The 24,431-nt window shown below is 36.0% G+C and overlaps 1 protein-coding gene across 5 annotated transcripts in view; it reads left to right on the plus strand.

Annotated features, from left to right (window-relative positions):
- USP37 (ubiquitin specific peptidase 37) overlaps nucleotides 1–24,431 on the plus strand; it is an 86,650-nt gene that overhangs the window by 40,325 nt on the left and 21,894 nt on the right. For 4 of the 5 annotated variants that reach the window (XM_059168050.1, XM_059168046.1, XM_059168048.1 and 1 more), the window contains 9 exons: nucleotides 2,857–2,988; nucleotides 3,149–3,272; nucleotides 4,173–4,363; nucleotides 10,059–10,176; nucleotides 11,464–11,543; nucleotides 14,122–14,286; nucleotides 15,935–16,000; nucleotides 18,739–18,880; nucleotides 21,642–21,897. In XM_059168050.1, the coding sequence (XP_059024033.1) occupies nucleotides 2,857–2,988; nucleotides 3,149–3,272; nucleotides 4,173–4,363; nucleotides 10,059–10,176; nucleotides 11,464–11,543; nucleotides 14,122–14,286; nucleotides 15,935–16,000; nucleotides 18,739–18,880; nucleotides 21,642–21,897 (1,274 nt within the window). The remainder of the gene's footprint in view (nucleotides 1–2,856; nucleotides 2,989–3,148; nucleotides 3,273–4,172; nucleotides 4,364–10,058; nucleotides 10,177–11,463; nucleotides 11,544–14,121; nucleotides 14,287–15,934; nucleotides 16,001–18,738; nucleotides 18,881–21,641; nucleotides 21,898–24,431) is intronic. The other variant, XM_059168049.1, reaches the window with a different exon arrangement.

Here is a 24,431-nt window from a genome sequence, read left to right on the forward strand (position 1 = left end):
GAGTTTGCTTTAAAAATTTTTTTATAAAAATGGTTAAATGGTAAATTTTATGTGTATTTTATCATGATTTTTAAAAAATGACCTCAAATCAATAACCTAACTTTACACCTTCAGGAGGTAGAACAAGAAGACCAAACTAAACCCAAAAGTTATCAGAAGGAAGATTAGAGAGAAATAAAATAGAGACTGGAAATACAAGAGAAGTACAAAAACCAACAAAACCAGAAATTGATTCTTTGAAAAGATCAACAGACCTTTTATCTAAACTGATAAGATTCACATAACTAAAATCAGAAACAGAAGTTAGTATATTACCACCAACCTTACCAAAATAAGAATGATTTTAAGACAATACTATGATTTCACCACCAAATTAGATAACTGGATGAAATGGGCAGATTTCTAGAAACAAGGGAAAATTGTGCAACTCTGAAAAAGAAAGTATAAAAAGTTGAAGAAGGTATATGAACTCAAAGCCAAAATGAGATACCATTTTGCACTCACTAAGATGGCTATAATTTTAAAAAAGAAACCTGAAAATAACAAAGTATGTGTTTAGTTAAAAAAGTCACTAAAGAGTATACACTGTATAGCATTCTATCTTTTGTTTTTTATGAAAAAAATGAGAAATAATAAAATACATGTTGCTTATATGTATAAATAAACTTTCAAATATATAAAATGGAATATGTTAAAGTGTAATGTTATATTTAATATTTTGTTTTTGAATTATAATACTTTAATCTGAATTTTGTGTATTACATAAAATATATAGATACTTCACTTTTTATATTTTAAGTTGCTGTGTCCCCAAGTTCACTGGTATTTTCTTCAGTGTTTCATCTGCTGGTAATCTCATTCAACAATATTTTCATCCGTTGTGTTTTCCATCTCTAAAATTAATTTGGGGCTCTTTTGTATCTTCTATTTCTTTCCTTTTAGGCTAAATGTTTTCCTTTGCACCTGTCATCACCTGAAGCATATTTATAGTAGCTGTTTTAATATCTGCAGTTGGGTTTGATTATTCTGAGACATGTGTTTAAGCTCTTTAGTGTCAAATCTAGAGTGGACTTTATTCTAAGACTAATTTAATTCCTTTTCTAAATCATGGCTCCTCTGGGATTTCTAGTAATGTCCTATGAGTTCACCTAAGTCTCTCCACTCTGGTGGGAACTCAGACAGTTTTGGGTCCTGCATGAGATCTGGAATTATTCTGCTAATAGCTTCCCAGTAATCATTCTTTTTCTTGAAGTTCTTCACTGGTGTCATGCAGTTTTACTGCAAGCATGCACAGGCTGGTATTCAGCCGAATACTCAACAGACTGTGTATTTCTGGAGTTCTTTGTATAGCTCCCTCCTCTCAGGTAGTCTGTCCCAGAAATCTTAGCAGCCTCAGCCTATCAAACTCCAGTTTCTTTCAACTCAGTACAGCATGATTCCTAGGCTCTGTTTGGGTACCCCTCCCCGGACAGAGTTCACAAATTGACTGCAGCCAGAAACCCTGCATAATGGATGTATGCACACCGTTTGTTTCCCTTCTCTTAAGGATCACAGTCTTGGTGCGGCCTGTTATTCAGTGTTTTGTCCACTGTTTTTTTTCATTGTCCATGATAGTAGGATAATTCCAGACCCTGATACTTTATCATAGTCTGAAGTGGAAGTTCTCCAGGGTATTCAGAATTGCGATCACCAGTGATCAGCACAGGAATATCATGTGCCTCTGAGTGTGATACCCTTGGAAGGACACAGTATCACTGTGTCACTACGTGCTTTTCCAGCCTGAACTGAATCTCTTCATGAGGAAATAGCAAACCTAACAAAAGGAATGGTCCATTAAAAACCAGTGGTGGGGGTGGGGGAGGCTGTATTCCTCACAAATGTCAATATATGTTAGATAAGAGCATATCAGCATTAAATTTTATAAAGCTGCTAAATCTGCTTTGATTATATAAGAGAATCTTCTTGTTCTTGTGAAATACACCATGAAGTATTTAGGGCTGAAGGGCTGTGGTCTATGTAACTTACTTTCATGTGGTTCAGGAGGAATAAAGGGAGAGGTGCATTAAATGGTAAAGTGTATATTACAGAAGATTAACTGTCGGTGAATATGGATAAAGAATATTCTTGTGCAACTTTTTTGAGAGTTTGGGATTTTTTTTTTAAGATTTTATTTATTTATTTGACAGAGATTACAAGTAGGCAGAGAGGCAGGCAGAGAGAGAGGAGGAAGCAGGCTCCCTGCAGAACAGAGAGCCTGATGCAGGGCTCGATACCAGGACCCTGGGATCATGACTCGAGCCGAAGGCAGAGGCTTTAACCCACTGAGCCACCCAGGTGCCCCAAGGGAATATTTTTTAAATATTTATAAAAGTTTTTTTAAAAGTTTGCTTTAGAAAAGTGTTTGGCAATACCCATTAAACCTAAACACATATATCTTATGACCCAGCTGTTCTACTTCTGGGGATATACAAAAGAGAAATAAGTTAAGTTATAACTCAGGGAAAAAATTAAAATTGTAAACAAGAACAAATAGCTCTTTGCATAAGTCCCCAGTTATTTTTACCATTCATTTGAAAATGTATCATTTTCCTTATTATAATCTTATAATCCAGTGGTTCTCAAAGTATGGTCCCCAGACCAACAGCATCAGTATCAACTGGAGTCCTGTTAGAAATGCACAGTTTTGTACCCTCTCTGTCTAGATCTACAGTTTCTATTTGGGGCCGAGCAATATGTATTTTAACAAGCCCTCCATGTGATTCTGATGTGTGCTATACTGGAGAACCCCCTACTTTAATGAACATATGTCAGGAATTACTGTAATCTTCAACAGTACTATTTTTTTTTCATTTTCAGCTTCTCCAATTTGGGAAATACCTGCTATATGAATGCTATCTTACAATCTCTTTTTTCACTTCAATCATTTGCAAATGACTTGCTTAAGCAAGGTATCCCATGGAAGAAAATTCCACTCAATGCACTTATCAGGTAAGTGTTACATTCTTACTAAGTAACCTTTTACCTTATTGATTATGGAATAGCAGAGTTATAGACACTGAAAAGTTTTATGTGCCATTGCTAACAGTCTTTAAAATATGCTAACCGAACTTCTGTAAAAGAACACCAAACTTGTCTCTTCTTTTAACAGACGTTTTGCACACTTGCTTGTTAAAAAAGATATCTGTAATTCAGAAACCAAAAAAGATTTACTCAAGAAGGTTAAAAATGCCATTTCCGCTACGGCAGAGAGATTCTCTGGTTATATGCAGAATGTGAGTACTAATTGTTTTTAAACATTTTAGAGATAAGGGAAATTGAAATGATATCAGTGTATTGTCTGATTTCCATTTTAAAATGAGATTTGTGTACGTGTGTTCATCACAGGTTGAAAGACCTGAGGACTTATGTTAAGGGTTAACAAGACTCTTCTGTGTATTTTATCATATTGAAAAATACAAATCTCGTTTGCCATAATAGGAGCTTAGGCTCTTTTAGCTACAAAGGCTATTTTAGAAAAAAATACTTTATCTTAAAGGAGTAATTCATTTATTCATTCATGCTAATCCAACTGGTAGTTAAGAATATAAAATCTGTCGGGACGCCTGGGTGGCTCAGTTGGTTGGACAACTGCCTTCGGCTTAGGTCATGATCTCGGAGTCCCGGGATCGAGTCCCGCATCGGGCTCCCAGCTCCACGGGGAGTCTGCTTCTCTCTCTGCCCTTCTCCTCACTCATGCTCTCTCTCCCTGTCTCTCTCTCAAATAAATAAATAAAATCTTTAAAAAAAAAAAAAAAAAAAAAAAAAAAAAGAATATAAAATCTGTCATTCTTTTTTTTAATGTTTCTTTAAATTCAGTTCAGTTAACATACAGTGTTGTCTTTGTAATAAGACACTATGTGTTGTGTGTGTAATATAACATACAACACTATATAGTAATATAGTGCATTCTTAGTTTCAGAGGTAAAATTAGGTGATTCACCAGTTGCAGTGTCATTTAGTCTTATTCACAAAATATGTACCCCCAGATTGTTAGAGTAAATCTGACCTTTTTCACATATGGTACTGACCTCCAAGTGCTTTAGTTGTATAAGTCACAGTGTTAGCAAGCTATCATTGTGATAGGAAATGTTTTGATTAAAGATGTTATGATTAAAGATATTGTGCCTTCTTAGGATGCTCATGAATTTTTAAGTCAGTGCTTAGACCAGCTGAAAGAGGACATGGAAAAGTTAAATAAAACTTGGAAGACCGAACCTGTTCCTGGAGAAGAAAATTCGTCAGATATTTCAGCCACCAGAGTGTACACCTGCCCTGTTATTACTAACTTGGAGTTTGAGGTTCAGCACTCCATCATCTGTAAAGCGTAAGTAGCCTCTAAGAAAACTCTTCGTCCTTTTAATTCTTCCTTTCTTTGTCATAAGGGCACATAAATGCATAGATTCTACCAAACATCTCTTTTCTATATCATCTATAAAAATGCTTTGTAGGTGAAAACTAAGGAGAGCTTGACAATTCGTCATGTGCTATAGTGCTGACTAAACACTTAATCTTGATCTATGAATTTGTTTTTGCGGGTTTTTCTTTTAATCTCTGTGGAATATCGAGATCTTTGGGAATGCTTGTTGTTCTTTTCTTTTTACCTGAAAAGACTCCCTCCTGTTGCTTATTTTATTAAACCTAATTATTTTTATTAAAAATCATTTTTTACAGGATCAAAATCTGAATTATTTTTAATCTTTGCAATACTCTTTAACCTTATTTTTATTGATTATTCAGACTTTCTACATTTAATTTCCATGCTCATCACCAAGACTTCTATACCGTGCATTTCACATCAAAAGGTGCTATTTTGATTAATCTTTCAGTAGTACATCTCTGAATATGTTTTTTCAGAGGGAGTGGAATCCTGTATAAGTAAGAATTGTGTTGCTCTCATACAGGAGTTAATACAGAATTATTGAATCACACATAGCCTTTCCCCCTTAATATCTTACATAAACTATCCCATTGTGTTTTCTTACTCTGTGCCATTTGGGAGAAACCTGATTTTGTGGGTAATCTTTTTCTTCCTGAAAATCTGTGGTATTCTTTAATTTTGAAATTTTGAAAATTACATTTACATTTTCACAAGTTTCACAAGTTTGCATCTAAGTATTTTGTTTAATTTTGCCTTTAACATGATGGAGGTTTCTCATTCTGAAAGATTTGGGATTCTTCCACTCAAGAAAACTCTTCTCTAAATAGTACTTCTCTTCCATTTGTTTTGAAATTTTCTTTAGAAATACTCAAAATGCATATATTAGCTGTCCATTCTGTCTTCCATTTTTTTTGTTTTTCTTAGACTGTTCATGAGGTCTCTCCAAGCTATAACATTTTAATAATTGTGACTAGAAGTTTGAACATTCAGATAGACACTAGAGTGTTGTATCACTAGTATGTGTGACATTTCTTATCTTCATAATTTCTTCAGTATTTTGCTCCCCCAGTGGATAAATTATTTTTACAAGAAAAAGTCCAGGTTTTGTTGTTTTTTTTTTTTTTAAGGCAAATTTTACTCTTTTTTTTTTTTTTAAAGATTTTATTTATTTATTTGTCAGAGAGAGAGAGAGCACGCCCACAAGCAGGCAGAGTGGCAAGCAGAGAAGCAGGTACCCTGCCAAGCAAGGAGCTGGATGTGGGACTTGATGCCGAGACCCTGGGATCATGACCCAAGCTGAAGGCAGCAGCTTACCTAACTGAGCCACCAGGCATCCCAAAAAGTCCACGTCTTATAAATGTAGTCCATCTCCTAAAAGCTGGAGAGCCCATCAGCAGTTAATAATATGGTAGCTAGTTATTTTTTCCTTTTCTTCTAACATACTTCACCAACAAATTTGTTCAGGTTAGGCAAAGTTTTAATTATTGTTACTTAATTGTGGGGGTGCCAGCCACTTTTTTTTTTTTATAGGAAAATTTCAGTGGTCCCTGACAGAAATGGATACAGGCAGAAGCAAGAAGGCCATATCAAAGTAGTAGCTGCTGGCCTGTGCCTGCGGCATCAGTCAGGCATTCCCCTTACACAGCACCCAGATATTGGGTGGGTGTTTGAGGTGTGTGCACCGTGCATGAAGTGACATAGCACATGGGATGTTAGATACGCCGGGCGGGTAGACTGAGCAGCGGCCCAAGAGTGTGGCGAGTCTGGGTGACAGCAAGACACAGGCCACAGCAGCAGTGGTAAAACCACCTCCTTAAAGACCTTGCTTTTGTTGCTTCATTAGCAATTTTCTTTAACACAGTTTCTTAAACACAAAATAGTTTTTGGCTCTCAGAAGATTGCATATACTTCCGACTATAATTTCCATTGTTAGCCTCTGTCCCATCTCACTATAGGTTAGTTTGGCCAATTTGCCAAATGTACTTATTTTTTTAAACTATTGTAGTTTAAATGGAATGTAGTTTAAATGGTTTTCAGTTACTTTATATGGTATTTTGGTATGGTAGTGTATTATTGAATATGAAGAATTCTCCATTCAGAGAACTTAAATTATCTAAAACTAAGTGGTATTCTCCATAAAACCTTTTGCAGTCTTCCCTATCTCAGTAATAAATCTCAGTAATAACAGTTCCATACTCAGAGTTTTATCAGCCCAAAAGCATGGTGTGTTTCTTACCTCCTCTCTTTATCTTGCATCCCTCCATCTCATATGTCAGGAAATCCTTTCAGCTCTTCCTTCAGAGTATATCCCAGGATCTGACCTCTTGCCACCATTCTGATCAAAGCCACCATCATCTCTTGTCTGGATTGTTGGAATACCTTCTTTTTTTTTTTTGAAGATTTTATTTATTTACTTGAGAGACAGAGATCACAAGTAGGCAGAGAGAGAGGAGGAAGCAGGCTCCCTGCTGAGCAGAGAGCCCAATGCGGGGCTTGATCCCAGGACCCCGGGATCATGACCTGAGCCAAAGGCAGAGGCTTTAACCCACTGAGCCATCCAGGCACCTCTGTTGGAATACCTTCTAAACTGGTCCCTGTGTTTCTATCCTGTCTCTCTCTTTAGTCTTTTTTGAACACATTAGCCAAAGTGATCCATTTAAAGTGGAAGTTAGATCATGTTAGCCCTCTCCTCGTTAACCTATAAAAGCTGAAGTTCTTACTGTAATATGCAAAATCCTGTATCATCTGTTCTCTTCCCCCAGTTCACTCTGACTTGATCTCCTGCTTCTCTTTGCCTTCCTCATTCTGTTCCTAATTAGCTTCCTTTCTTTTTTTTTTTTAATGGTACCTAATGACCTTTTTCACTTACTCGTCCCTTTATCTCAGACTCTCTTTCCCCATATTCCTCTCCATATCTTTATGTAAAAGCCATTTGCTCAGTAACGCATTTTCTAGACATCTACCCTATTTAAATTCCAATTATCTACTCTGATCTTTCACTATTTTTTTCCCTTAGCACTTATCACTATCACTTTAACATACCATACATATTAATTATGTGGTTGGGTTTTTTTTTTAAGATTTTATTTATTTATTTTGAGAGATACAGATACTGGGGTAGTGGGTGGCGGGAGCAGGAACATGGAAGAGACAGAGAAGTAGGCTCCTTGCTGAGCAGGAAGCCCGGCGCTGGGCTCCATCCCAGGACCCTGAGATCGTGCCCTGAGCCAAAGGCAGACACTTAACCATCTGAGCCACCCAGGCACCTCTACTTGTATGTTTTTTACTGTCTTTTCCCTCCAGTATAGCTTTGTGCAGTGAGGTATTTTATCTTGAGTTTGTTCATTGCTGTAACCCCAGTGCTACTAGAACAGTTTCTGGAATAGAGGAGGCATGTTTAGTGATGCCTAAGAAATTGCCCAAATTCATCAGCTCAAAATAGTATTTATTAACTCAGTTCCATAGGTGAGAAGTCTAGGTAGAGGTGGCCAAGTTCTCTGCTCATGGTGTCAGAAGACTGAAGTCAAAGTATTGCTTGTTCTTATCTGGATCCCCCTCCACAGTTATTAAAGTTGTGGACAGGATTTCGTTCCTTATGGTTGTGGTACTGTAGTCCCCATTTTCTTGCCGGCTGTTAGCTGCAACTACTCATTTACAAAAGGCTGCCTGTAGGTTCATGCTCTTTGGCTTCCAGAGGCAGTTCACAGCAGTGCTGTTGGTTTTCTTTCAGGTCAGCAGTACATGTCTGAGTTTGAATCCCTGACTTCCTCTGTTTGAGAACTCTAGACCCAGATTTAAAGAGCTCAAGTGATGAAGTCTGACCACTCAGATAATCTCCTTTTTTTTTTAATCAACTCAAGATTAGTAACATTAATCATATCTGCAAAATCCCTTTGTCTTAAAGCAACTTGATCATGGGAGTGAAAGCTCATCAGGGGCACAAGTTCTCTTTAAAGGGGATGGAATTAGGGGCACCTGAGTGGCTCAGTGGGGTAAGCCCCTGCTTTCCACTCACATCATGATCTCAGGGTCCTGGGATCGAGCCTCACATCAGGCTCTCTGTTCGGCGGAAAGACTGCTTCCCCATCTCTTTCTTGCCTGCCTCTCTGCCTACTTGAGATCTCTGTCAAAAAATAAATAACATTTAAAAATCTAAAAAAAAAAAAAATTAAAAAGGGGATGGAATTATACAAAGGATAAGGGTCATCTTAGAATTCTTCCTATCAGATAGAGGCACTCAAATATTTGTTGAATGAAGGATATATTTTTAAGATCTCCAGTCTTCAGCTGGGGCAGGAGATTGAATATTACTAAAAATGCTGCTATACAGAGAGAAGGAAAAACATCAACTAAAACTATTTTTAAAAAACTGAATTTGCCTCCAGATAAGTACAGTGTTTTGCTCTCTGAGCAATTTTTTAAAATTCTGTAGAAATATATCCAGTGATCAAACAGTTCTACTAACAGAAATTCATCAGAACACCTAGAATTTTTTTTTTTAAAGATTTTATTTATTTATTTGACAGACGGGAGATCACAAGTAGGCAGAGAGGCAGGCAGGGGGTGGGGGAGGCAGACTCCCTACTGAGCAGAGAGCCCGATGCGGGACTCGATCCCAGGACCCTGAGATCATGACCCGAGCCGAAGGCAGAGGCTTTAACCCACTGAGCCACTCAGGCGCCCACCTAGAATTTTTTTTAAAGATTATTTTATTTTAGAGTGCATGCTTGGGGAGGGGCAAAGAGAGAGAGAGAATCTTAAGCAGACTTTGTGCTGATCATGGAGCCTGACCTCATGACCTGAGATCATAACCTGAGTTGGAACCAAGAGTTGGATGCTTAACCAACTAAGCCACTCAGGCACCCTGAGAACACACAGGATTTTTATTTTATTTTCAGTGCAAAAGGTGTTTTTATTATTAAAGCACGGGTACAGGACCTGTGAGCAGAAAGAGTTGCTGAACACATAGAATTTTAAAGCATTGTTTGTATAATCAAAAACTGGAAACAATCCAAAAGTCCATCAGTAGTAGTATAGATAAATTATGGTGTGCTCAGAGCAGCTTAATGTAAGCCAACAGTGAAGGTGCACTATAGCCACGTGCAGCAAGCATGTTTGAATCTCACAATCATGTTGAACAAAAGAGACTAAAGAAAACATACTGTATGCTTTCATTTATATAAGGTTCAAAAACAGGCAATACTCACCTGTTGTGTTAGAAGTCAGGATAATAGTTATCTTTTGGGAGAAAGGAATAGTGACTGGAAAGGGGCATGTGAGAGGGCTTCTAGGGAGTTTATAATGTTTTATTTCTTGATTTAAGTAAGTGTGGTTAACTGATAATTCGTGAAACTATACTGATAATTCATGAAACTGTACAACTTTGGTTCACTTTTCTATGCGTATGTCGTACTTCAGTGTTTTTAACTTTTGGGGCTTTTTAAAAAAAAATTAGCATTCTGATAAAGTACTTAAATACTTGCAAGTCTCACGTGTTGTATATTGCTTATCAACTAAGGATAGTCTTTGTCAGTACCTGCGAAGTTCTCTGCAGGCACAGTGTTTCTGAAGTATATTTGTATTTATTTTGTATTGCACAGTTAGACTTCTAAATGCTTCCATTTGTCTTTTATTCGGACAGATGTGGAGAGATTATTCCCAAGAGAGAACAGTTTAATGACCTCTCCATTGACCTTCCTCGAAGGAAAAAGCCACTCCCTCCTCGTTCAATTCAAGATTCTCTTGATCTTTTCTTTAGGGTAAGTAATATTTTTTGGGATCTTCACATACCTAAGTTTTATATAGCATAGGTAATTGTATTTGAAATTGGTTTCTTTAAGACAAGAGTTTCAACAAAATTATATGAAAGGAAAAACAAATGAGAAATATTTATAAAATTTAATTTTAAGAGCTTGATAAACCTAATGTTAACTCATTGAAGAAGACTGTTGATTGGCTAAGTAGAATATACATGAATTCAATAGCAGGTGTTTTAGACAACCATAGAAGAAGCAGTTATTTATAAACAAATATTAACTTGAAGCATGTGCTAAAATTTGGTAGTGTTGGTAAAAATTAGAGATGCTTTATGAGTTTGTATCTAAGATCTGAGGAATGAAAAAATACTCTTTTCTTTTCCTTAGGTTGTATGTAACCTGTTAGAAACAAAAGGGAAAAGTCATGTTTAGTCAAAGCTGTAGATGAATATGTTTCTGTGATGCACTGTCACAGATACTCAGCAAGTTTTGGGGGCATAATTGGACCTGTTGTGTAGCAGTCCTTTATAACTGAGGAAATTTGCCAGGATCACCCTTTGTCTCTTTAACAGTGGGTCTTGTTTTGTTGTAGCAAATAGGCAGGGTTGTCTTCCTGAGGTTTAAAAAAAAATTCTATTCTTTAAATGATGAACATTCAGCTCTACCCAAAGATAAATACTCTGCTTTTCTTTTTGTTTTATCATTCCTTACTATTCCTGTTATTATCATAGAATTTGAAGCTTTTCCTGTGTATGTTTACCCCCATTTTTTTAAGGATTTCTTGTTTCAGTTTTCTCTAGGTAATGATATCCACCCCAAACTTTGGTCCTTTTAGAACAGTTCTTAGTGGGCTGTCACCAGAAGATTGAGTTCCATTATAAGAAAGGGGTAGAGTTACACCTAACAGACCAGGAACTCCGCCTAACCCAAAGGTGATCTTATCTCTGCTATGGCCAAATGTTACAATCTGGATATACTCTTGGCAGTGGTTCTTGTGCATCCATGGGGAAAAGGTTGAGAATCTGCTACTGTAGAGTCTAGTTGCTGTCATAAATTGAGATGTTTCCATGGTAAAAAAGGAAATTAGGAATTCTGAAATAGGGCATGATATTATATCTATTTTGAGGATTAGGTCAATTTAGTAAGGCTTGTGACTCTAGACACAAAATTTAAACTGGTCGGAGTCGTCATTGCACTAAACTAGTTGACTAGAAAAGAGTGTTAGCATGTAATGGGGTAGTGCTGATTCAACTTCATGCTTCTTTATTTTTCCCTCTTGTCTCTTTACAGGCAGAAGAACTTGAGTATTCCTGTGAGAAGTGTGGTGGGAAGTGTGCTCTTGTCAGGCACAAATTTAACAGGCTACCCAGGTAAAATGAATTGCTCTTCAGTTTTCCTTCTTTAAAGTACTCACAGATATTACTGGTCAGTGGCTCACTGGAATGGATTGGGAAAGCAAAGCTGAGGTAGGAGAAGGTGGAGGATGGAAGCTCTTGTGTAAGAAAGGACGACGATTTGGAATGCTGAACAAGGGAAGTCACTTGAGATTCCTTGAAAGATGGCGGTAGCTGGTGAGATTTTGGAACAATGGTAGGGACTATGTAGTAGATTTTTAATTTGGTAATGTATGACATTCAGTTATAATTTGCAGTTTGATTATGTGCTAGTCTCCTCTTCTCTGAAACCTTCAGTAAAAATCTTCCACAAATACATACATGTGTGTGCATGAAAATAAAACAAGAAGAGTAATTTTCTGCAGGGGTTGGTTTTTTTTTTTTGGATTCCTTTATTCAAAGCATCTTGTAAGTTAGTAAGTTACCTATAATCAAAACAATTCAGAATTAGGAATGAAATTAACTTACATTAGCTCTGTGTAAACATACATAAAACCAAACTAGTTAGACAAAATACGATGTGATTATAGTACAGCTTCTAGTTCTTTCCAAGAATAGATCTCAACCACAAACAAGGTTGTTATTATTAAGTATTTATGTGGCACTTTGCCTGCAAAGTGCTTTACTTTCTTTTATTAGCTTCACTTTTCTGTAAGTGTAGAGTTTCTGGAACCTAGCCCCTAGAGACTAGTTCTTTTACATTCCATTATCTCGTTTCTAGAAAATGAATTTCTTTTAAAGAAATTACTTTCTAAATCATAGCAGTATTATATTGACCATTTCCTACTCGAGATACTTATTCTTTCCTATTGGTGGGTGTTTTTGAGGCAGGAGGTGGAGGAGACAAACCTTAAGGCAAAGGACTGATTGTTCCCAGCTGTTATTAACTAAGGGAAGCATGTACAATTTGAAGTACTTGTTTGACCTGGCAAACTGAATGTCTGATTCTTTTTCTAGTGTCTAGCTATTTCTTCTTTTAGTGAGAAAAAAAAATAACCAAGGGAAATTTTTTCCTTTTTTTATGGTAGGTCGCTTGTGTTACAGTTTGTCTACTTACTCCGAACTTTAGAAGCCTTTGTATCATAAATTCTGATTGTCAGACTTTTGCATTTCAGTATTAAAGGCAGTTTACATTGATTCTTGAAGGGCCAGGTATCTTTATCAAATATGTTCAGTTTTAGTCCACCTTATCTTTGTAGAAAAGTGATTTTGACTATCATCTGTTTCATATTACCTTTTATTTTGGTAGGATTATTTGGAACTTTAGTGGAAGTATTTGACATTAGTTTTATTCTCTTCATACCATTTAGATCCTTGTGTTCTCTCAGGTTGTGAATTTGAAGATTATGAGTTCTAGCATACTTTCTAAAGAAAAACATAGTAACTTTAATTTACAATTTTTTTAGTTTATGGCTTCTGTGATAAAGATACGTACGGTAAGAAAGGAAACCATTCTCCATAAAGCAGACATTATTTTGCCTAGAATTGAGGTTTATTCCCATAAGAGTTCTGAAATTCAAATTTTAAAGTGTTCTTGTGGGCTGTGAAATATATTTAGTCCATTAAGCAGAGATTATGGTCTGTATCAGAGGTGAAAAGGTTGGCACAATAGTAACTAAAAAGAAGTATTTCTACAGAGCTAAAAGCCTTTTCAGACCCGCAACCCAGATTTGGCATGTAAATTTTGTAGAACTTTTTGTAAGTTGAGAAAACTTCCCTATTTCTTTCTTAGCTTTTTTCCAGAGAAAGTGCTACACATTGAAATAAGAGCAGTTCTTGTCAGGAGTGCCTGGGTGTTTGACTCTTGATCTCAGCTCAAGTCTTAATTATGGGGTCATGAGTTCAAGCCCTGTGTTGGGCTCCATGCTGGGCATGGAGCCTACTTTAAAAAAAAACAGTTCTTGTCAAAAATCATCGTGAAATATTTAATGTTCACTGTCAAACATAAGGGCTGTTTAACACTTTAAATTACCATTAGTTGTTATATAATGCCTATTTTTTTGTAAACTATGTAACATTAAAGTAAATAATTTAAGGATTTAACCCAATACCAACATTTTAGTAATTTTAAAAGATTTTTTTTTTAGGATTTATATATTTATTTTAGAGAGGGAATCAGGGGGAGGGGCTCAGAGGGAGAGAGAGACCACACAGACTCCATGCTGAGTGTGGAGCCACCTTCAGAGCTCAGTCTCATGACCTGAGCCAAAGCTGAGAGTCCGATACTCAACCGACTTTGTCACCCAGGTGCCCCCCAATACCAACATTTTAAAATACAATGTGTTCTATTTGGTGGTTGTTTTTTATTTCAGTGAGCATTATAAATATTTTACCCAGACCTCATTTATCCACCCAATGCCCATGTTTTATTTTTATTTATATTCTTAGTACCTAGCACAATGCCTAACACATGGCAGCTATTCAGTAAACGTTCTTTGAAAGATCTTTAGCCAAAAGTATTCTTTAAGTCAAAAGCTGTCTAACATGGTTAGTTACTGGTAAGAGAGCTAGCTTTGTTATGTGTGAACTAGTTGTATCATCTCCTGTTTTTCAGGATCCTCATTCTGCATTTGAAACGATACAGCTTCAATGTCACTCTCTCACTTAACAACAAGATTGGGCAGCAAGTCATCATCCCAAGATACCTGACCCTATCCTCTCATTGCACTGAAAATACAAAACCACCCTTCACCCTTGGTTGGAGTGCACATATGGCAATGTAAGTCCTTGAGAGAGAATTTCTTTACCATTCCTTTTGAAGTAGAAGGGCTTTAGTATCTGATCAAAACAATGGCTGAACTAGATAACATGACTCTCAGGTAAAATCGGACCAAGAAGGAGATTTTAATTTTGCTTTATTTTGGGATTTTGGGTCAAATTACTGCCTGATGGAAGTAATTAAATAAAATGCTTAACGTTTTTCTGAGTACATTAATTGCCTTTCTTCATAAGTTAACCTTTTTAGAGAGTGCTCTTAATCTTTTAGATCACTAGAAGACAAGTTTGGTACATTTGGGGAATATAAATCAAATTTGCTTGTTCATAAGAGTCACTGAACACTAAAAATACTAATTCTTGTGTTCTTTCCTAATAGTTCTGTTTTAGTAGATCTGAGATAGGGCTTGAAAATAAGTATTTTTTTAAATGCCTTTGCTGACTCTTTGGGATATGCAAGTTTGAGAAATGGTGTACTAAATTTGATTTAGTGCCCCCCCAGATTGATTGTATTTTCATAAATGTATTATCACCAATGTGAATGAAGAACTTCTGTGGTTCCTAGAAATTTTTCTGTGATAAAAGAAGTAACCTTTACTTTTGATTTTGCATCATCATGTGTGCTGGGAAGACCTTAGGACTTCTCTGAACATGGCTCTTTCTTGCATTACTCTACTTACATTACTTTGAAGCCATGTATTGTAGCTCTTTTATACTTGAACTCTAATTTGGAAGAATCACAAAGTTCTCCAACTTTAGAAGTGAAAAGGATCTTAGAGATTTTGTCTAAATTTTTAGCTTTACAGAGAAGATCCAAGGAGAGTAAGTGATTTTCTTAAGGTCACGATGCAGTTAGTAACTGGAAGAGCCAGATCTCTTGGCTAACGTAGAATAAATAGACCTTTCAGAAGGTGAATGAGTATTTGCTAACGATAATTGATTCAGTTTTATAAAATGTATTTCCCTTGGATTCATAATTGAAATATATGCTACATTGTGTAAGTTTACACTGAAGGACTCTTACTAATAAAGATATTTTCCCAGAGTCTTAAGTGTTTCTGGGTTTTCTTTTACGGGCTTTCATCAGAATAGATGTTTTTGCTTAATGCAAACTGCCCTCTGCTGGTAGAACTGTTACTCTTTGTGGCCATCAGTGTGGGTGATTTATGATCACAGGCCTGAAACCAGGCTCTGTGATTCCACAGTGGAACTGCTTGAATACTTTGGACAAGTTCTTTGACCTGTGTATGGGGAAATAATGGGATGATGTGGAACATTAAGTGAGGTAGTACACATGAGCTCTTACTCCAGTGTCTGAGAACCAGTAAGTCCTCAATAAATGAGAGCTATTATTATTTTATTGCTTAAAAGTAAAGAACTGAGGCAAGATAATTTTTCCCAAGTTGTTCTTTCATATGCATTACCTTTGACTTCATTTCCAATGCTGTTTTTTTAGATCATTGGATCAGGAAGAGCCTACAGATGGTGTTTTGTTTTCTCTTTTGGCCTCTATAGCTAGTAGAAGTATTATAATTACTTGCTTTTCAAAAGGATATATAAGGAGCTATAGTATAGAATAATTCAGTTTATAAGTTAAATATATTTTTAATAATGTAATTATATACATTATATATTTTCTAATTTTCTGATAGTTCTAGACCATTGAAAGCCTCTCAAATGGTGAATTCCTGCATCACCAGCCCTTCTACACCTTCAAAGTGAGTTATATTTCTTGTGTACCCAAAATTTGTATTTTTAAGGATTTGGCTTACCCTAATTTCCAAGATTATCCCCTCCCCTTTTCTTTGTTTTTCTTTGCATGATAACTGCTCTCTATTACTATACTTCGTAATTTTCCTGAATCTGCTTTGAAGTATAACCTAGCATATAACAAATCTTTAACAGAATGAAGCACATTCAGATGATCTTCTCAAAATTTTGTTTTTAAACTTCTTAAATCATCTGTTAATCCGTTATATTTTCAACCTGCAACTATAGAAATTGGCTGATGACAAGGGATTTTAAGGCCTGAAGGGATAAATAACCACTGTTGGTATAAAGCACTGTTCCTTAAAGCTACACATGGTGGGGTTCCCAAAATATCTTTTCACCTGTTGCTAGCCAGTCTGGGACTTCCTATCTTAGACACTGAACTGGAGCAATTCTGAAAGGGAACAAGAAAACAAACACACAGTGAAATGTAGCTATTCTATAGATGTTCTATATTTTCTACTTAAGATGAAAAAATTTGTCCAAGAAGGGAAGCAGATACTTTAAAAAAAAAAAAAAAGAAAGAAAAAATACATCTCCTCTATGATTTAACTAGAACCACAGTTCCTGATTAAACAGTTCTAAATGACTTGGTTGTCATTTATCTTTAAAATTTGTTTTTCTGAAAATTTGATGTCCCAAAGTACTTTTAGAAAAGAGACACTTCTGTTGTTTAAGGGCTTTGGGGGGCTTATATAATCATAAAATGATATTTGGGAACTGCTATTTTCTTTTCCTCCTGTTAATTATTTTTCAGTGCAATTAAAACCAGATGACTAACATGACTAGAAATCTGAAATGGTACCGATATGAATACTCTTGCCCGTTCTCAAGATACAAATGAGCAATACCACTTGGCTGCTTAGAAAGTGAGCAAGTGATGCATTTACAGGATGAATATTTTTCCTTACTACAGGCAAGCTGCCTTCTGTGAATATAGTAATTATTAATGGAATGCACTCTTTATGTACCAAATCACTATAGTTTCAAGAAGGAGAGGGTTTCATTGGGCATCATTATATTTGGCATGGTCATCTGTTCTCCAGGGTCTACTGATATGAGAATTTGAAAGTTGGTCAATAAAAGATAATTAGGCCCTAGAAGACCTGTCATGCCGATCAAACTTAAAAGAGGCTGAGTTACGAACAAGAATACCGTTGGTTCTTCTGCAATGTCCTTTGTCACATTTGACCCTGGTATATTTGTAGCCAGGTGTCACCGTCCTTCAGCAAAGTGTTTACATGGGTAAACAAATTAATACATTCAGCTTTGCTTGGTGAGCATGAAATCAGAAATGAGGAATTAAGATGGCTAATTGGCTATTTCTAAGTTATACTGAAAACCCTTTTGAACACATAATGGAGGCTATTTAAGTGTACAGGCTGGAGTGCAGTGATAACCTGGGTGCTCTCAGCCACAGACTATGTTTGGGTTTATCACTGACCACTTGCCTCTTTTCTTTGATCTACATTGCTATGCAATCCTCCTGGTTTCCATTGTGGCCTCTTATTTCTTGGTGCCATCATTCTATATGTTTATTTACAGTTTTTACATTTAGATTAATTGCATTTTTCCAATTTCCATTTTAGTTTTTTTTTTTTTTTTGAGTATAGTATATGAATTTATGTTAACCTCCATCAAAGAAGTTCGTGCTCTTTGACCTTTACCACTTTTTCTTTTAGTTTATTTTCAGCTCACTTAGAAGACAATTGCAGTAACACCTTACTTATCTGGTATCACTGAAGAATGATATTTGGTATTCCACATACAAATTTTTACATAGCTTAATATTGCTTTTTTAAGCATTAATCTCTAAGATGCTTAGCCATTTTAGATGGTTATATACTCTGTAACCTTACAGAATTCCTTCTATTCCTAAATAAAACACTGAAGATAATTTAAATATATTTTAATGACTTAGAATCAGCATTATGAGTGTCACTTACTGCCCTGTGTTTTATTATGATAATGCCCTCTGAGGCTTTTAATTCTTACAAAACAGTTTATATTAAATGACTTCATAGTTCTTTATTGCCCTTTTTGTGGTTATTCTCTCTCATTTCCTAGCTCTCATTTCTTGATGAACTTGCTATGTTATTTTATACACCATTTCCTAGGAAGGAAAGGGTCCCTGTCTAAAGAGTAAAAAGTACATTGGCTTTGAAACTACTGCTTTCCTCAGAAGCCTTTTTTCTTACTTTTGAATCCCTGTGTTCTGGAAAGTAGAGGTTGCCAGAAGTCTGACCTACATATAATTGGATAAGTGGAATGTTACTGTTAATTTTAAAATACATGGATCATAATTTAAAAGATCAAAAATTAGCCCTCATGCACAGTGTTGTCAAAAACATTTATTCATTGCTATGTCTGCATGCATTCAGTAGAGAACTTGCTTTATAAAAACAAAAACTTTGGGGTTGATCATTAAAAGAAAAAAGGCACAAAGTGATTGGTTTACAGATGGATTTTATTATAGCGTAACAATTGTCAAATTTTCAAAGCATGGCTGTTTTGGAGTGGGGCAAAGGTAATGCTTAAATACACCACTATTGCTGTATCTTTTTTTCTCTGTAAGTCATTTTCCATAATGGAAAAGTTTTTTATTTTGGTATTCACACATCAAGGGAATAACAAGGACAAATGTTAATTTATCAGACTCATAGAGGGTTTTTTTCTTAAATTACAGGAATTTCCCCTTCAAATCCAAGAGCTCCTTGGCTTTATGCCTTGATTCAGACAGTGAGGATGAGCTGAAACGCTCTGTGGCCCTTAGCCAGAGAATCTGTGAAATGTCAGGCTGCGAACAGCAGCCGGAAGACCTGGAAAAAGTAAGTAATTTCTCATCAAAATACTTGACAAATATTTGTATAGCTCTTACTGTCCAAAAAAATGCCTTTATAATGAACATTGGCAAACTTTTTTTTAAGCAAACTTAATAAAATAGCATAGATCATAAATTCATAAACTGGATGGGTCTGTTGAAACACTACTTTTAAAGAGTATACTTTCTGTAACTACAAAACCAGTCTGTTTAAAAAATGGACTGGGACAGGGTGTCTGGGTGGCTTAGTCATAAAGCATCTGACTTTGTCTCAGGTCATGATCCCAGAGTCCTGGGATCCAGCCCCGCATCGGGCTCTCTGCTCAGCAGGGAGCCTGCTTCTCCCTCTCCCACTCCCCCTGCTGTGTTCCCTCTCTTGCTATGTTTCTGTTAAAAAAATAAATAAAATCTTTAAAAAAAAATAAAAATGCATTGGGACTTTTTTTATTAAGGTATAATTGACATTTTAGTTTCAGGTGTACAGTATATTGATTCAGTATTTTTATGTCTTGCAAGAAGATTACTTCAGTAAGTCTAGTTAATACCCATTACCATACATAGTTAGCAAAAAAAAATTCTTGTAGGAAGGACTTCTAAGATCTGTTCTCTTAAGCAACTTTCAAATCTGCAATAAAATATTAACAGTAGTCTAATTCTGTACATTACATCCTCATCCTTGTGACTTATTTATTTTATAACTGGAGGTTGGCCTGCTTTTCCCATTTCTGTCTGTCTGTCTGTGTCGGTCTCTCTCTCTCTCTCTCTCTCTCTCACACACACACACACACACACACACACACACACACACACAGGCTTCCACCCCTAACTACCAGCAGTCTGTTCTCTACATCTGTGAGCTTGGTGGGGTTTTGTGTTTTGTTTTGTTAGACTCCACATGTGAGCAAGATTATATGGTATTTGTCTTTTTCTATCTGACTCATTTCACTTAGCTTAATACCTTCAAGGTCCATCCATTTTGTTGCAAATGGCAAGGTTTTGTTTTTTTGTGGCAGAATAGTATCCTATTGTATATGTATTTATTTATCCATTGATGGACACTTGGGTTGTTTCTATGATTTGAGACTTTAGCAGTGACAGGTAAATTGCTTTCTCCTGTTACTCTTCAGAGCTACTTTAACGTGTGGGTCCTGAAGTAATCATTTGCTTTATTTAATACTAATTGTTAATATATGGGGGACTGTAGTAAACATTTTACATCAGCAGTCAAGCAGGTAATGTAGAGGTTTAAATAATGAATGTGAGAAGGCATAACTTTATCATTCTCTATCTTGACACATAATGATAGTTAATACTTTGAAGATACAAGCTTCCCTAGGAGTTTGCATCATTTCATGTGACTGATTATAAATCTCCCTTTTGTTAAGATAACAATTTAGTAGTTAATTTTTATTGGCTTGTTTCCCATCTTATTTCAAAGCTGAAGATAGTTTTTGGCTGTTCACCTTGAGTGAGAAATGGTAGAAAGTCAGAAGTTCTCCCAGAAACGAGAGAGAGGTCATCAGAAAATAACTTCTGAATATTTATATAATATTGATGTTTTTATTTTTCTCATTTATTTGGAAAAAAGAAAAACATGGTGATTCAACATTTAAATAGAAATATTAGGGAAAAAATATTAGGTGTACAGTCAGAATGGCTAAAGTTAACAACTCAGGAAACAGTAGATGTTGGTGAAGATGTGGTGAAAGGGGAACCCCTTTACACTGTTGGTGGGAATGCAGACTGGTGCGACCATTCTGGAAAACATTATGGAGGTTCCTCAAAAAAGTTAAAAATAGAACTACCTTGTGACCCAACAATTACACTACTATTTATCCAAAGTATTCAAACATAGTGATTTCAAGGGGCACATGCACCCCAGTGTTTATAGCAGCAGTGTCCACAATAGCCAAATTATGGAAAGTGCCCAGATGCCCATCAATGGATGAATGGGTAAAGAAAATGTGGTATATACATACAATGGAATATTACTCAGCCATCAAAAGAGTGAAATCTTGCCATTCATAACAATGTGGATAGAAAGAGAGAGTATCTTGATAAGTGAAATAAGTCACTCAGAGAAAGACATACCATATGATTTCTCTCGTATGGTGAAATTTAAGAAACAAAACAGATGGACATAAGGAAAGGCAAGGAAAATAAAATAATAAAAACAGGGAGCAAACTGCTAGAGACTCTTAATGATAGGAAACAAACAGGGTTACTGGAGAAGGTGAATGGGGAGATGGGGTAATTGGACATTAAGGAGAGCCCTTGATGTTATGAACACTGGGTGCTATATGCAACTGATGAATCACTGAATTCTACCCCCGAAACTAATAATACACTGTATGTTAACTAAATCGAATTTAAGTAAAAAATTTAAAAATACAAAATAATTTTTAGAAACAGAAAAATACTAGGTGTGGTGATAGTGTCCGTATTGCGACCCACGTATATCTGGAAGAAAATACACCAAAAATACTTACTATAATTATCTCTGAGTAATGGATTTTGAGTGAATTTATTTTATTTTTTATGTATTTCCCAAATCCTTTACTTAACACTTACTGTGATCAATAAACATGTGTCCCTATATATTTATTAGAAGAAAATTAGGCTTGCCAGTGAGTTCATATATTGGCTATTGTCAACTCAAAACATCAAAGAGAGGAAACATTTTAGAAATAAATAAACTCACTTTAAACTCTAAGATTGCTATACTCTCAGGCCATCAGGTTTCCTCTAAAAGTGACTCTCTTTTTCAGGATTCAAGATCATGTAGGGTAGATCCTGATAAGTCTGAATTGGAAAACTCCGGATTTGACGGAATGAGCGAAGAAGAGCTTCTAGCAGCTGTTTTAGAGATGAGTAAGAGAGAAGCTTCACCAACTCTGAGTCATGAAGATGATGATAAACCAACCAGCAGCCCAGATACCGGATTTGCAGAAGATGATATTCAAGAAATGCCTGAAAATCAAGACCCTGTGGAGACTGAGAAGCCCAAACCAGTCACAGAGCCCGGTAGGTTTAATGAAAATAAACGTCGGGTAAGGCACAACTGTGTTCTGAAGCCTTATAAGGACAAGTGGCTTGTAAATAATGGGAGGTAATATGGACCCAGGTAATAGAACTAATCATATTTTCATGCTTTTTTAAAAAAATCATTTTAAAAAATGAGAAGTATATATTGTGAGTAGTTTCCAGAGGCTGTTGGTAAAGTATGCTGTATCCCTTTAAGTGTACATCAAAAGAAAAGTTAGGATTCCTTTGTGCAGTTAAGTAAATGTGTCATTTTTTGGTACTTTTTTTTTCCCACTATTCTCAGAAATCTGTAATTATTTCCTCATTTTTCTATATCTGAATTTGTACCAGGTTTTAGTGTATAAAATAATTCAAGTTCTCCATTCTCCTTTGGATTCATCCCTTTATAATAATGGTAGAAAGACCCCTGAACTAAGAGGTTAGGTTTAAAGCCCCTCATCTTGGCAGTACCACTGACTACTTCTGAATTTATTTTAAAGGTTTTATTTATTCATTTTAGAGAGAGAGCAAGGGGAGGAGCAGAGGGGGCAGAGAGGGACAGACAGACTAAACTGAGCATGGCCCTGATGCTGGGCTTGATCTCACAACCCTGAGATCACGACCTAAGGTGAAATCAAGAGTTGGATGCCTAACCAGCTGAGCCACCCAAGCGGCCCATAGAATTTTCTAAACAGGCGATTTAACCTCTTTGGTACTCCATTTTCTTATCTCTATACGGGGTACACCAAGTACTTCAGAAGATTGTGAGTAGAATGTTAGGTCACCTATATACATATATAGTGTAAAGTGCTATACAGATAAAAATTTATTTTGTGGTAATTATTCATATTTTGTTATTTTTCAATCTGTCAATGGGAAAAACAGAGCCTCCTTGCCTTGTACACTGTGGTTATTTAAAGATTTTTTAGGTAGAAAACTTTTACTACCTCTTCCTATAACCAATTCTAGTATTCTTCTCCAGATATCCCTAATATGTATGTTTATCTGTCTATGTAGCTGATGTGTGAGTATGTCAAGCCTAGAATTTGGGAGGTGAAGAGAATAGTAGTAAATCACAATTATTTTCTGTATTCTTTTTTTTTTAAGATTTTATTTATTTATTTGACAGAGAGAGAGAGAGATCACAAGTAGGCGGGGAGGCAGGAAGAGAGAGGAGGAAGCAGGCTTTCCTTGGAGCAGAGAGCCCGACGTGGGGCTTGATCCCAGGACCCTGGGATCATGACCTGAGCCGAAGGCAGAGGCTTTAACCCACTGAGCCACCCGGGCGCCCTATTTTCTGTATTCTTGGGGTTAGGCCTCATCAATTGTGAATTACTTTATGTGCAAGTAAAGGTAAGAATTAGTATATCCTCAGTCTAATTGGATGCAAAAAGCAGATGGTTTTGGATATAGATATTCCTTTTTTTCCTCCCTTTTTGATGGAAGTATCCTTAGGACATCCCTTTCTCTTATTAAACTTAACAGTCACTGCCCTTAGATATCATTGGTTAACATTAGTGCTTTTGCCTTTTGCCAGTAATTCCTGCTTTCAGCTCTTCCTTTCACATCTTTGCCCAGTCCTACATCTCCCTAAAATTAACAAAGGAAGTTAGTTTTACATATAGTTAGTTCTAGATTCTCTGTGCCAGTGGGGGAGAACACTGAGTTATCAATATCATTAATAACCACAGTAGCTTGTAACCATATAGCAGCTTTGGGGAGAACAACTTATTAGTAAGTACTTTATAGCCTTTTTAAATAAAATCCTGTTCTCCAGTGACTGTCTTCCCCAATTGGATGCACGCCTTCTTTTGTTACTTGTTTCTTTAATATCACTGTTCCATTCACCTTACTGTAACTGAAACCCAAAGACATTGCTTCTGCTGCAACATTTCTTTTTTTAACTTACAGGAAATATGGAGCAAGGACAAAAGTAGAGAGATGAGTGTAATGAATCTTCTCCCTTACATCTGTTATCAACAATAATGTTATTTTTAAAGCAAGTGTTTGAAATTGCAGATACCATATTTTACCCTAAAACACTTTAACAATAATTATCATAAACAAGACAATCTTCTTTCATATATATCCCATCTTCCTTCTTCACCCCATCCCCTAGATTATTTAGAAGTAAATCCCAGATATTAGATAATTTCATCAGTAAAGATTTTAATATCTTTAAAAGAACTTTTTTTTTAAGATTTTATTCTTTTTTTTTTTTTTGTCAGAGAGGTGGGGGCCACAAGCAGGGGGAGCAGCAGGCAGAGGGAGAAGCGGGCTGAGGAGGGAGCCTGATGCAGGACTTGATCCCTGGACTCTGGGATCATGACCAGAGCTGAAGGCAGATGCTTTACCAATTGAGCCACCCAGGTGTCTCTAAAAGAACTCTTTTTTAGAAAACACAGCGTCAATCCCACTATCATACTTTTAAAAATTAACAGTAAAACCAAGGAATGATCAAATATCAAAATCCACTGTAAGTCTTTTATTTTGAAAGTGTTCAAATCCACAGAGAAATTAAGTAGATTGATTAA

The sequence above is a fragment of the Mustela lutreola genome, chromosome 3 (genome assembly GCF_030435805.1).
Source record: "Mustela lutreola isolate mMusLut2 chromosome 3, mMusLut2.pri, whole genome shotgun sequence".
Classification (NCBI taxonomy): domain Eukaryota; kingdom Metazoa; phylum Chordata; class Mammalia; order Carnivora; family Mustelidae; genus Mustela; species Mustela lutreola.